Genomic DNA, 14637 nt, shown 5'->3' on the forward strand with positions numbered 1-14637 from the left:
TAAACTGAGGTCAGGGACAGAGCCTCCCTGTGCCTGTAGCTGCCTAATTGGGTGCACACTTAGAAGTAGCTGAAGGACGTAGGACTTTTGGACATACCTTTCCCTAACTTGTAAGTATACTTTTGACAATAAAGTGTTAATTCCTCACTCTCTACATTCCTTGTCTGAGAGCTCCATTAATTTTTGTAGAGATTATGTCAGGGGTCAGCAACCTTTATCAGCCGTGGACCGGTCCACCGTCCCTCAGACCATGTGGTGGGCCGGACTATATTTTTTTAAAAAATATGAACAAATTCCTAAGCCCCATAAATAATCCAGGGATGCATTTTAAATAAAAGCACACTTTCTACTCATGTAAAAACACCAGGCAGGCCCCACAAATAACCCAGAGATGCATTTTAAATAAAAGGACACATTCTACTCATGTAAAAACACACTGATTCCTGGACCGTCCACAGGGCGGATTGAGAAGGCGATTGGGCCGCATCTGGCCCACGGGCCTTAGGTTGCCTACCCCTGGTTTAAGTGCTTTTTCAAAACATTGAATAGAGGAGAAAAATAAAAGCTTAGCACATTTCTGGTTTTAACCCCCTTATCTCATTTGGGAAGCCCATATGAGCCCAAAGGAATATGTTTCTACCCTACTGGATCGGCCTCAAATCAATCCCACCCAAATGCTATTGGAATCTACAACAGCAACCACGCCGGCCATTGGCCATGCTAACAGGGCTGATGAGAAGTAGAGTGTGACAACATCTGAAAGGCCACTGTTTCCCCATCCCTGAACTAACCAGCATTCTCCATGGAAATCAGTGGGACTTACTTTCAAATAATGCATATATATATATATATATATATATATCAGAAGACATAGCCCCAGTGTGAGACTGGCGTGAGAACTTGCAAGTTCTTGCAAGTCTTGGATAACATCTTAAGAGACTATACAGGATGCTAGAATGCACGTTATATTAATACACAGGAGAAAGGCAGTAATCTCTCTCTCTCTTTCTGTTTCACAGGCTTCTGCTATAGGCCTTTGCCCGTGCATCCTGATAATCTGATTAGGAGATTTTGTTGAGCAACACTTCTTTTCCTAACACTGTGACCATGGCTGTCCTGAGAGTAAAATTCACCAAAACCAAGAGAGACAAATTGGCTCAAATCCTGTGGATCCTCAATTGGATTTCTGTGGTGTCTGGTGTAATTCTGTTCAGCCTGGGACTTTTCCTGAAGATTGAACTCAGAAAGCGAAGTGAGTTGATGGGCAAAGGGGATATTAACTCTGTCCCCAACATGCTAATATCTGTAGGGGTTGTAGCATGCATCATCAACTTTCTTGGAGGTAAAATCTGCTATGACTGCACAGACTCCAACAAATTCAACCGATGGAAGTTGTTTATGCTCCCTTATATTGTTTGCACGTTCTGCTTCACCTTCTGCATTTTGGTAGGTGCTGTCATGTGTTATACCATGAGAAATGAACTGGAGGAATCTCTGTATCTGGGGCTGAGGGACGCTATTAAGTTCTACAAGGACACAGACATTCCTGGAAGGTGCTTTTTAAAGAAAACCATTGACATATTACAAATCAGATTCCAATGCTGTGGAAACAACGGTTTCAGGGATTGGTTCGAAATTCAGTGGGTCTCAGTTCGCTATCTGGATATGGCTTCAAAGGATGTTCAGGAGTAAGTATTAAATGTATAATATTTTTTGATGTTGTCTCACAAAATCAGTTTTGGTTGAGCAAATGAATCTGAGTATATAAGAAGAAGAAGAGTTTGGATTTGATATCCCGCCTTTCACTCCCTTTAAGGAGTCTCAAAGCGGCTAACATTCTCCTTTCCCTTCCTCCCCCACAACAAACACTCTGTGAGGTGAGTGGGGCTGAGAGACTTCAAAGAAGTGTGACTGGCCCAAGGTCACCCAGCAGCTGCATGTGGAGGAGCGGAGACACTAACCCGGTTCCCCAGATTACGAGACTACTACCGCTCTTAACCACTACACCACACTGGCTCCCAACCGGGAAACACTAGGGAATGCCATGGTAGCCTAGAGAAAGCAATGAATTTAAGAGCAACCCAACTGAATCAGGCCAAAGGCTCATCTACTTCAGCATCCTGTTCTTCGAGTGGCCAACCAGATGCTTATGGGAATCTTACAAGTAAGACCTGACTGGAACAGCAGTCCTCCCACTTATGGTTCTCAGCGACTGATATTCAGAGGCATGCTTCCCCTGACAGTGGCTAGCCTTATCTGTCATTGTTTTGCTTAATCTTCTTTTTAAAAACCATCCAAATTTGAGTTCATCAATACATCTTGTGGTGTGGAAGCAAATTCCATAGTTTAAACATATGCACTGTGAAGAAGCTCTTTTTTTTGGTCTGTCCTGAATCTTCTACCATTCAGCTACATTGGATGGCTCTGAATTCTAGTACTATATGAGAGATAACGACTTCTCCCTCTCTACGCCATGCATACTGTTAAACACTCTGTCATGCCCTCCTTAGTCACCTTTTCTCTAAACTAAAAAGCCCCAAATGTTATAAGCTTTCCTCATAGGGGAGGTGCCCCAGTCCTTGATCATTTTGGTTGCCCTTTCCCAGCTCTATAATATCATTTTTGAAGGGAACCATCCAAGACGGTAACCAGGCAGGAGTGAAGTAGAGGCATAATTACTCATGGCACACAGTGATGCTGTTAAACTAATAAAGCAAATGTATTTAAATAGGACAAATATAATTTTAAAGATAAGCTCCTAGTCTGTTGACATATAGAAATAAACAAAACCATTGTAAACTATTTATTTATCCCACTCTATTAGTCCAAAGACTTACATGGCTGCTTTCAATTTTAAAAGAGTGCTAAAAATAAATCAAAACACACACAATAAATATTCAGAAGCAGCATCACAAACAAGGAAAAACCACATTCAGCTCAAGAGTAAAAGACCTAAAAGGCCTGGGCAAATGAAAAGGACTTCAGTTGTGTCAAAGAGACATTATGGTCAGCGCCAGGCTAGCTTCACTGGGGGGAACTATTCTAAATCCAGGCTGCTGCAATGGATGTAGAAGAAGGTGGGGGAATTCAGTGAAAGATATATGAGGAAGAGCTTAACAGCTGGGCAATTTCATGCAGAATAAGAGGGTCCTTCAGAAACCCAGGTCTGCACTGCTTGCAAATTGAAAAGAAATAAACTTATTGGAAACAAACCAGCAGCCAATTCAGCTGTAAAAGTGATATGTTTATGAGCTGTTCTACTAGCTGCCTAGTTAGGGATCTTGCTACTCTATTTTGCACCAAGTGAACTTTCCATTTTCCAGAGGAATAGCTAAGCTAGTTTGTTACAGCAAAAACAACATCAACCAAGTACTGTGGCCACTTAAAGACTAACAAATGTATTACGGCATCGGTTTTTGTGGACTACAGTCCACTTCACCAGATGCATGAAATCTGTATCTGTAACACAGGAGAAGACTGAATGCATCTGGACGGTTAAATCCTGTCAAAGGTGACACCTTTAAGCACATTTTAAACACATTGTCCCCCCTCAAAGAATTCTGGGCACTGTAATTTGTTAAGGATTGCTGGGCATTGTAAGGGTAAACAACAGTGCCCGGAATTCTCTGAGGGGAGGAAATGTGCCCTGAATGTGCTTTAAGGATGGAGTGTGTCCACACTAGCAAGCTGACCTATTTACTACTCTCACAGTGTCTATTTTCCACATCTTTGTTGCAGCCGCCTAAAAAGCAACGTCGATGGGAAGTTCTTGGTGGATGGAGTCCCCTTCAGTTGTTGCAACCCAATCTCACCCCGGCCCTGCATCCAGTATCAGCTAACAAACAATACAGCTCACTACAACTATGATTTTATGACAGAAGAACTTAATATTTGGATGAGAGGATGCAGGGAAGCCCTACTGGATTATTACACTGACATCATGAGATCCATCGGTATCACTGTGCTCCTCATCTGGTTGTTTGAGGTAAAATATTACAGCACAACTTTCAGAGCTTCTTGTTTCGCAAGTGCTATGATGAATGCAGTCCTCCAGGCCTTTCTGTCTGACCCTTGAGGCTCTCCATAGGCAATGGCCCTCACTGGACCTGATGTGTTTAAGCACCATAAATGCTTTGGGCTGACTGGAATGTGCCCTTGAGCTGTGGTGCCTCTTGTTCGGCTGGACAGAGGGGTGTGGGTGTGTAGAAATATGAATAGATTTGAATTGTTGGTTTTTTTTTATATATATATATATATATATATATATATATATATATATATATAAATTGAATTGTTGGTTTTTAAAATATATATATAATTGAATTGTTGGGGGTGTGTGTGTGTGTGTGTGTGTATCTCACTGTTTATGGAGGAAGTAACATGCAGTATTAAATATTCATCAGGCTTTAAAGTAGATAAGAATAAGATTCCTTAAAATTCATCAGCTTGTTCTTTTTTGGGGGGAGGCAACAGGACGTTCCAACAACACACCTCTCCTTTTCACGGTCTCCTTTAATGTAGGGCAAATAACAAGACTGTGACAAATAAAAGCTTCTTATGTCTGATGATGCTCACAAGTAACAGTGACCTTTTGAGTCTGGGGCATCCAAAAATACCAGCAATTTTATCCCTTACTATGCTTGCTGTAAAGCTACATCAAGACAGAAAAGGTTCCAGCTGAAGACTAAAAGCACAATAACAGTAGCCTCGCCACTAGATAATTCCTAAAATTTTCAATTGGCATTGGGACAAAGTCTAAATTACCTCAGACTTAACTTTCTGAAAACAATTAAGGGTCTCAAATGTGTGTACCTGGGGTTAATACATTCAGATAATGCACAGAAAGGTGAACCAAAAGGAGATATAATATTATTATTATTATTATTAATAATAATAATAATAATAATATATTTATATGTCACCCATCTGACTGGGTTGCCCCAGCCACTCTGGGCACCTTCCAATAAGTTAAAACATAGTAAGACATCAAACATCTGAAGGCAGCCCTGTATAGGGAAGTTTTTTTTATGCTTGATGTCTTCTAAAAGTCAGATAGTTGTTTATTTCCTTGACATTTGATGGGAGGGCGTTCCACAGCGCAGGCGCCACTACCAAGAAGGCCCTCTGCCTGGTTCCCTGTAACCTCACTTCTCGCAGTGAGGGAATCACCAGAAGGCTCATGGAGCTGGACCTCAGTGTCTGGGCTGAGCAATGAGGGTGGAAACACTCCTTCAGGTATGAAGGGCCGAAAATGTACGAAAGGGATTGAGGCAGAAAATACTCAAAATCAGTGTTGTGTTATATGTTCCTTTCTGGCTCTATCTGGACATGTTGGGGATTGAACCTGGTATCTTCTGCATGCAAAGTAGATGCTCTGTCAATGAGCCATAAAGGTAAAGGTAAAGGTAAAGGTACCCCTGACCATTAGGTCCAGTCGTGGACGACTCTGAGGTTGCGGTGCTCATTTCGCTCTGCGTTTGTCCGCAGACAGCTTCCAGGTCATGTGGCCAGCATGACTAAGCTGCTTCTTGCGAAACAGAGCAGTGCATGGAAACGCCATTTACCTTCCCGCCGGAGTGGTACCTATTTATCTACTTGCACTTGACATGCTTTTGAACTGCCAGGTGGGCAGGAGCTGGGACCAAACAATGGGAGCTCACCTCGTCGCAGGGATTTGAACCGCCAACCTTCTGATCGGCAAGCCCTAGGCTCTGTGGTTTAGACCACAGCGCCACCCGCGTCCCTCAGTGAGCCATATCCCACCCTTTATGTAAGATAAAGCATGACACCACCTAGCTGCGCTGGTAGCATGCTTCACTTGGAAATCCTCATCTTTTAGTGTATAATAAAATTTGAGAAAGCCAAGAAATTCATTGCTAAAATATTCCATTAAGCCTAACATTAAAACATTAATAGTAAATAATTTAAATACAGTACAAAGAACAGAATTGCAACACTAAGCAATTCCAGTTCCCAGTGGTCATAATAGTATTCTTAATAAGCGTTTATTTCTTTTTTTCATTGGTTAACGGTTTGTAATGTTAATTTGGTTCTTTTTCTCTTTCTAGCTGTCTGTGCTTACTGGAGTTCGTTACCTTCAAACAGCAATGAGGAATGTTCTCCTCCTGGGTGATCCGCAGTGTGACTCAGATGGTTGGTTGCTTGAGAACAGCTTTGTAGAAACTGCCAAAAACAACATCAACATCATTAAGAATCTTGGCAAGGCTAATCAGATATCAACGGTTTCAGGGAATGACCCTAACATGGACATTAAAACTGCAAACCACGGTCCAGAGAATGTTCCAACAAAATCAATCCCCACAGCTTAACTGGATGCAGCACTCAAGACTTCTAATATGGTTTGGCATCACAGTCACTACTGTGCATTTTTGCTGTGCGTTTTTCCCCACAGGTGAGAATAAAATGAAAATCCAAAGAATGGAATCAGTAAATCACATCCTGGTAACAAGACAAAACATGAGGACTTCTGGCAGAGGGTAGAACTTCAATGTACTTACCCAGTTTCTGAATTTACAGTGTTACCTAGTTCTACACAGCTCTTCTCTCTCTCTTTTACAATGCACATAGAATGATGGTTTGGAATTTGCAATGTTTCCCCCCCTTCTTTTACTCTAAATATGTTATGCCCAGTGTTTATGAAATGTGAACACCAGGAAGATAACTGCATTGCTGTATGAAACAGACTCAACACTATATAGCTTTAGGAGTGGTGGGTTTTTAAATCATTTATCGCTCAGTCTTTTTGTAGGTCAAGTTGTTCCTATATTTTGCAGTGACTGTACCTGCCTAAAGCACAGCTTTCTAAAATTCCCAAGTCCACTTTCTGCACTCTCGTCACAAAAAAAGCTTGTTATATCATCTGAATATATTTTATCTTAATGTGACAGAAGTATCTTTATTCACTTAACTGCTGTAAGGCTGCCTTAACTGAATGCAATTTATTGTCACTGTAAGTTTTGAACTTACAATGCTTCAAACCTGTTTCTTTAACAGGTTTTTCCATCTCCGCCGTATTAAGCAGTTGGCCCCTTACCTTTCTCGCCCTGATCTGGCCACAGTGATCCATGCGACGGTCACCTCCAGGCATGATTATTGTAACTCGCTCTACGCGGGGCTGCCTTTGAAGCTGACCCAGAAACTCCAGCGGGTGCAGAATGCTGCAGCGAGACTCCTTATGGGGTCCTTGCCACGGGATCACATTCATCCAGTGCTTTACCAACTGCACTGGCTCCCGGTGGAGTACAGGTTCAAGTTTAAGGTGCTGGTTTTGACCTTTAAAGCCCTACTCGGCCTAGGACCCACATACCTACGGGCCCGTCTCTCCTGGTATGCCCCATGGAGGACCTTAAGGTCCACAAATGACAACACTTTGGAGGTCCCAAGCTGCAAGGTGGTTAGATTGGTCTCAACTAAGGCCAGGATCCTTCCAGTTCTGGCCCCAACTTGGTGGAACGCTCTGTCACAAGAGACTAGGGCTCTGCGGGAGTTGACATCTTTCCACAGGGCCTGCAAGACAGAGCTGTTCCGCCTGGCCTTTGGTTTGGACTCAGTCTGACCCTTATGTTTCCCTCCCCTTACGGTTTTGATCCATGGGCTACTTTTAAAATGAGGCTGCATTTAAAATTGCATTTTAACCTGTATTTTAAATTGCTCCCCCCCTTATGTTTTTATTGTAATTTTACTGCTGTTAGCTGCCCTGAGGGTGGGGTATAAATAAATTTTTATCTGGCTGGGGAGGGCGGGGTATAAATAATTTTTTTTTTTATTAACTTGTAATTTGAAAGCAAATCATTCAGGGCAGTTATAGATTTGCATTCTGAAATAGGGCTCCCTCATAAAGGAGCTAAAGTGAATAAAGGTTGGCCTCAAATCCGAAACGAATAATGAAGTTAGAGAGAGAGAGAAAGAAGGTTCCAGGAACAGAAATGAAACCACAGTGGACCTTACAATATAGAATTTAGCATAAACTAAAATATGTGCATGTTGTGAATAACAACTAACAGATAGCAACTTTGCAGTATGTAATTCAGAACTAGGTATCAAATAAAAACACTTTCAAGTCTTTATAGATATTTATTAGCAATGGTAACTGTGATGGGACGATGAGCTGCTTGTGCGTAAAATCCAAGTCCCTCAGAGTTTGGTCAAGTTTGCAAACCTGTCTGTAACGGAGCCCCTTAAACATGGCTCTGTCAGTCGCTTGCAGATTCCGACAGTGGTTGCTTTCGGAATCGCTTCCAACATAAAAGCTCCTTAACGGAAACACGTCTTCTGGACTCTCTGCGTGACAGTTTCCGGCGAGGAGTGGGAGTCCCTACAGGAGGTCCTGAAACCTCCCCACTGTTTTCGCTGGAAGTGTCTCGGAGCCATCCCTCCTGCTCACTTTCCCTCAGCTCAGCTCTTCTCCCCCTACTGGTTCCCTCTTCAGCTGCTGAGTCTCTCCCAACCTGTGTGAGCCCTTCCACCTCCCTTCCTTCCGATGGCAGTTCCCTGACATCCACCTCCCCTCCAGGGCCCCCTTCACCCCCTCCCGCCCCCTCCTCTATGGGCGGTGAGGAGGCAAAACCCCAGAAGGAACTTCCTTCACCTTCCGATGTCTCGAACACTTCTCTCCACCTGTTGCGGTTCCTGGTCTCGAAGTACTCCTCCTCCTCAGAGTCCATCTCCCCTTCCCCTTCCGAGTCCGGGAATCCTTCCAACTCCTCCTCCTCATCGGTGGTCCCAAAGTATTCCCTCCGGAACCTCTCCACAGGCTGAGGTTTCCTTGGGAACCTTTGATGGAACGTTTCTATCAATACCTCGTCATTGATATCTTCTGCCATTACCCAAGTGTTTTCTGACTCCGGTTCTCCTTCCCACGCTACCAAATACTCCACCTGATCCCCCTTCCACCTGGCGTCGAGGATTTCTGCCACATGGCTGCTGCATTCCCTTTCTTCTATGACCGGTCCCCGAGTGGCCATCCCTTCTCGTCCCCCCTCATACGGTGACAGTAACGACCTGTGAAATACTGGGTGCAGTTTCATGTGGTTGGGTAACCGGAGCCTGAAAGCCACTGGGTTGACCTGTTGAATGACCTCAAAGGGACCCAATCTCCTGGGTCTTAATTTCTTACAACCTCCTTTGAACGGCAACCCTTGGGTTGACAGCCACACCCTATCTCCCACCCTTATGGTTTCACCTTCCCTTCGGTTCTTGTCTGCCTGCCTCTTGTATTCTTCCTTCGCCCTTTCTAAGTTGAGTTGGAGCTGACGATGGATTGCTTCCATTTCTTCTACAAAATGCTCGGCTGCCGGGACGCTCCATCTCTCCCCTTCTCCCCCTGGGAAAGCCCTGGGATGACACCCATAATTAGCCAAGAAGGGGCTCATCCCTGTGGACACATTCTCGGCATTGTTGTAGGCAAATTCCGCCAGCGCCAACCTCTCTACCCAGTCATTCTCTCTGTCATTGACATAACACCTCAGGTATTGCTGGAGGACACCGTTTGCTCTTTCCGCCTGCCCGTTGGTTTCAGGGTGCCGGGCAGTCGAAAAGTTGACCTCCACCTGCAGTAAGCTCATGAGCTTCCTCCAGAACCTGGAAGTAAATTGTTTTCCTCGGTCTGAGACCACCCTCAATGGCACCCCGTGCAACCTAAAAATGTGTTCTACAAATAACTTCGCTGTCTCTTCCGCCGTGACTGCATGCGAGCAGGCTACAAAGTGGCACATCTTTGTTAGTAGGTCTACCACCACCATGATGGCTGTTTTCCCCTTGGACTTCGGCAGATCAGTCATAAAATCTATCGACACTGCCTCCCAAGGTCGTTCTGGGGTTGGTAAGGGTTCTAATAGCCCCGCCGGCGCCCGCCTCTCCCCTTTGGCTCGCTGGCATTGCTCGCACCCTCTTACATACTCCCGTACATCTTCCCTCACCTTAGGCCACCAAAATTCCCTGGTGACCAACCACATGGTTTTGTGTTGTCCAAAATGCCCCGCCGTGAGGCTGTCGTGCAACTGCTTGAGTACCCTCCCCCTTAAGTCTCCTTCAGGGATATACAGTGCCCCTTTGTAATACAAAGCTCCATTTCTTTCCTCGAAACCCCCTGGTTCCTCTCCCTCACCCCTAAGACCTCTGAGCTTATTCTGGGCGTATTCATCATTCTCTGTTTCCTCTACCAGTTCTCTTTGCCCCACCAATGCCGCCCCACACACCCAGCGGTCCTCTGGGATGACATGTCTCTCTTCGGGTGCCCCCTCCCCTTCCAAATATTCAGGTTTGCATGAGAGAGCGTCCGCCCTAACATTTTCTGGACCTGGCACATAACAAATTTCAAAGTGGAATTTGGAGAACTCCTGGGCCCATCTCACTTGCCGTTGGTTGAGCACTCGTGCCGTTCTCCAATACTCTAAGTTCTTGTGGTCCGTGCACACTTGCACCTTATGTTGTGCCCCAATTAATAAATGCCTCCATCTCCTGAACGCTTCATGAATGGCTAGTAGTTCTCGGTCATACACCGTGTAGTTCCTCTCAGATTTGTTCAGCTTTCGCGAAAAAAAGGCACACGGTCTCCACTCCGACTCCTCCTTGCCAGGCTGCAGAAGCACCGCCCCCACAGCCCGGTCTGATGCGTCCGTTTCCACTCGCATCGGTTTTTGTAAATCCACATGCAGGAGCTGTTCTTCCGAAGCGAACGCCCTTTTCAGCTCCTCAAAAGCTCGCTCCGCCTCCGCCGTCCAAACGAATTTCCTCTTACTGCTGAGACAGTCCGTAATGGGCGCCGTCAAGTGGGCAAAATTTCTGATGAACTTCCGATAGAAGTTTCCAAATCCAAGGAATCTTTGCACATCCTTCCTTGTTTTCGGTGTTTTCCATTCCAGTACCGCTTGGACCTTGCCAGGATCCATGGCCAATCCCTTGTCCGACAAGCGGTACCCCAGGAATTCCACCTCCTTGGCATGAAACTGACACTTCTCTAGCTTCACCCACAGCTGATTGGCTTGCAGTCTGCCCAACACTTCCCTGACGTCTTTTACATGCTGCTCCTCAGTCTCTGAATATACTAACACGTCATCTAAGAAGGCCACACAATTCTTGTAAAGCAAAGGCCCCAGGACGTGGTTCATAAACGATTGAAAGCACGCGGAGCCTGCTTGTAGGCCGAAGGGCATAACTAAATATTCAAATGCCCCCAAAGGGGTGAACATGGTGGTTTTCCATTCATCCCCCTTCCTTATTCGTATCAGGTTGTACGCCCCCCTCAGGTCCAGTTTAGTAAAAATCTTTCCCTTCCTGACCCTTGTCAAAATGTCATCAATTCTGGGCATCGGGAAAGTCACTGGTTCTGACACTGCATTTAAGGCCCTGAAGTCCACTACAAGCCTGGGTTTGTCCGTGTTTTTTTTGTCCACAAAAAACACTGGGCTGCCCCCCACCGCCCTGGACTCTCTGATGAACCCTCTCTTCAGGTTCTTGTCAATGAACTCCCTTAGCTCCTGCATCTCTCTGTCTGACATGGCGTACAGCTTGCCTACAGGGAGCTGTGCCCCAGGGAGTAAATTGATTTGACAGTCAAAGGGCCTATGTGGGGGTAGTTTGTCTGCCTCCCTCTCGCTGAAGACGTTGCTCAGGTCAGCGTATTGTTGGGGAACCTTCCCCTTCTCCGTTACTTCCGTCCCTGCTAGAGTGGCTCTGGCCCCTCCTTGAGCCTCCCGCTCTTTGCAGTGTTCTAGACAATGTGCTGACCCAAAGGAGACCACTCTCTGATGCCAGCCCACTAGCGGATCATGTAACGCTAGCCAGCTCATCCCCAAAATAATGGGAGCTCCTCCCAAGGTAGCCACATTAAACGCTATTAGCTCAGTGTGTCTTGCTACCCTCATTATCATTGGGACGGTCTGCTGGCTGACTTCTCCTCCCAGCAGCTCCCTTCCATCGATCGTGGTCACCTGCAAAGGGTTACTTAAAGGGATAGTCTGTATCTGGTGCTCAGCAGCAAACTCCTTACTCATGAAATTGCAGGAGCTGCCTGAGTCCAATAGCGCCTTTATCTTTAGTGGGTGTCCGTTAGGCAGCTCTAGTAACACCTCTATCACTAGGGCGGGTTTAGGAGGTTCCGGCGTGGGCACTTTCACTGCTCTTTGGCCTGGCTGCTGTGCCCCGACGGTGGCAGCCAGGCGTTGGCTTTTACTTGCTCCGGTACCTTTTCCTATGGGGTTTGGAACTTAACAGGTTAAGTTGTTCCCATGATGCCTCAGCATTCTGACGTCAGCTTTAGAAGCTGGGAGGAGTTTCGTTTCTGTTCCTCTCTGGTTCTTTGAGAGTGAAGGTCGCAGTTTGTCATGGCTGCGGTGAGCCCAGGAGTTTTCTGGGGAATGTCGGAATAAAGGACTGAAATAGACAAGCCTGGACTCTGTGTGTGTTTGTCTGGAAGCTAAGTGAAGCTACGTGACAGTTTTCACCGCTGTGTTCAACTCTGCTGAGGCGTGACTGAGAGCTCAGAGCGGAGGCGTGCCGGGCGGCCATAAAGAGCTAATTGAGGATCGCAAATCAATTAGCGGGGGTCACGTCAAACCAATAAATCAATTCCACAGGTTATGGACCCTTAATCACCGATCGTAAAACTGTCACAGGAACGCTTTGAAGTTGCGGTTCAGAGCAACGGAAGTGCCGGAATGCGTTTGAAGTTGCGGCAGGAGGTGGTGAGATTTTTGCCTGTTGCTAGGAGGCAAAGGAGTAGCTGCAGAGCTAAGAGAGCAGCTGGAAAATCGTTTCTCCACGGAGAAGGGAGAGCCGGAGAAGCTGAAACTGATTGTAAGTAAGCTTGGGCCCCTTGGGAGAACGGAAGACAATGGCAGGCAGCCAGGTCTTGGAGGACATTGCGTTTCAAAGGCTCACTCTAAGAAGTTGAGCAAGGGCTGTCTGGGAATGTGCTGCTGCGTTTGCTGTGAAGCTTCAGCAGGAGGCCAGAGCCCTGGAGAAAGTATTGAGAAAAGCCTAGAGATGGCTGGTGCCCCTGTTCCTGATGTTTTAGCCTCAAGGAGTGCTAGTGAGCAGATCGGGGGGGCGAAGGATTCCAAAGGCAAGTGTAAAGGCTTGTCCACTGTGCGTGCTGGAGTGGAATGTCAACAAAGCAGGTTCCCAGAAAGCCGCAGTGGGAGCCAGGCCAGAGGAGGCGGAGCTGGCAAGGAGTGCTTTTCCGGAAGAAGGAGGGCCAAGCCAGCTGGGAGGAGCCCAGGGCAGTGTTTTTCCACTGGAGTTCGTCGTTGCTATGTGTGCAATTTGACGCGACGCTTGCTACGTGTGCCCATGGAGAGCGGAGACAGCTGGGCAGGAAGGAGGTCCCAAGGTCAACCAGCTGAGTTCTCATGGGAACCAGTCTCGGAGAGGAGGCCAGCGTGGGAACGCAAGGGAAAGACGTGGTTCAGACGCTGGGGAGGGTTGTTTTCTTATCACTGCTTCTATGGCAACTGTGAAGAACAACTCCAGCCAGGACACGGTGACACGCTGGGTTTTGAATACTGCTATTGGTCATCACCTAAGCAAGCCTGCTGGCAAAATGCGGAACTGCAGGGCTGTTTCAACTGGAACAACTGTTATGTTCGCTGACGGAACACGAAAATCTGTTTCTGGTGTGGCTAACATGTTTTTTTCTCCTTTACAGGAGGAGCTAGAGGTCTATGTTGTGCCGGGACTGAATTGTTGTCTATTATCTGTATCAGCTCTAATGAAGCAGGGATACAAAATTTGCTTTGAAAATGACACCTGTTCCATTTTCAGAGGGGGGAAACAAGTGGCCAACGTGAAAAGGGGGCAGAACAATCTCTTTGTTCTGGAGTCACCTCTGGAGGGTGGTGGGAATGCTGGAAAAGCACAGGCGCAGTGTGCTAAGGTTCCCAGTCATGTGCAAAAGCTGCACAGGTGCACAAAAGGGTACAAACTCCGGAAATGTGGGAGGTCCCTAGGGTGCAGGGCATGCAAGGGTGCACAGGTACATGGTTTTCCCGGGTTTGGGAGGGTAGCCAAAGAGCCCTTTGAGCTTGTTCACACAGATCTGTCAGGACCCATGAGGTGTGAGAGTCTGGGTGGGGCCAAGTATGTGCTATCGCTGACAGATGACCACAGCCAGGTTGGCTGGTGTTTCTCTCTCAAATCACAGGGGGAGGCGGCGCAACTGATCCAGGATTGGGTTGCGGAGGTGGAACGAAGGTTTTCCACCAGGGTGCAAGGGTTCAAGAGCGACCGAGGGTCACAGTTTACTGGGTCTGCTCTGGAGGAGTTTTTCAAGGAAAAGGGAATACGTCACCACGTGACGGGTGCAAAGTCTCCTCAAGGGAGAGGCGTGGCAGAGCACAGGAGTGAAACACTGGCTGAAGCTGTCAGAGTTTTGCTGGGTGACTCTGGGCTGCCTCAGAGCTTTTGGAGTGAAGCTTGGAAAGCTGCCAACTTTGTTTTTAACAGGTCCTATAACCACGTTATAGGGGAAACACCGTTTTTTCTGTTGCACCGGAAAAAGCCACAGGTGCATTTCTTCCGCGTGTTTGGGTCCAAGGCTTTTGTGCCGGTACCAACAGCTCAGCGGAAGGCAGGTGGTCCAAAGGTTCAGGAAATGATCTTCTGTGGATATGATCCTGC

General features: G+C 46.6%; 1 protein-coding gene across 2 annotated transcripts; it reads left to right on the top strand.

Moving 5' to 3' along the window:
• Window positions 1–937: 937 nt before the first annotated feature.
• On the top strand, window positions 938–6849 carry LOC308479720 (photoreceptor outer segment membrane glycoprotein 2). Of its 2 annotated transcripts, XM_081010528.1 has the most exons (4): window positions 938–1252; window positions 1451–1688; window positions 3739–3985; window positions 6069–6849. In XM_081010528.1, exons 1-4 carry the CDS (start codon window positions 1108–1110, stop codon window positions 6327–6329), a joined length of 891 nt encoding a protein of 296 aa, XP_080866654.1. In that variant the 5' UTR covers window positions 938–1107; the 3' UTR covers window positions 6330–6849. The 2 variants fall into 2 exon arrangements, with proteins under 2 accessions (XP_080866654.1, XP_080866653.1); XM_081010527.1 differs by having other exon boundaries at window positions 938–1688.
• The last annotated feature ends 7788 nt before the right edge of the window (window positions 6850–14637 follow it).

This window comes from Podarcis pityusensis (genome assembly GCF_964106645.2).
Source record: "Podarcis pityusensis genome assembly, chromosome: 1".
Taxonomy (NCBI): domain Eukaryota; kingdom Metazoa; phylum Chordata; class Lepidosauria; order Squamata; family Lacertidae; genus Podarcis; species Podarcis pityusensis.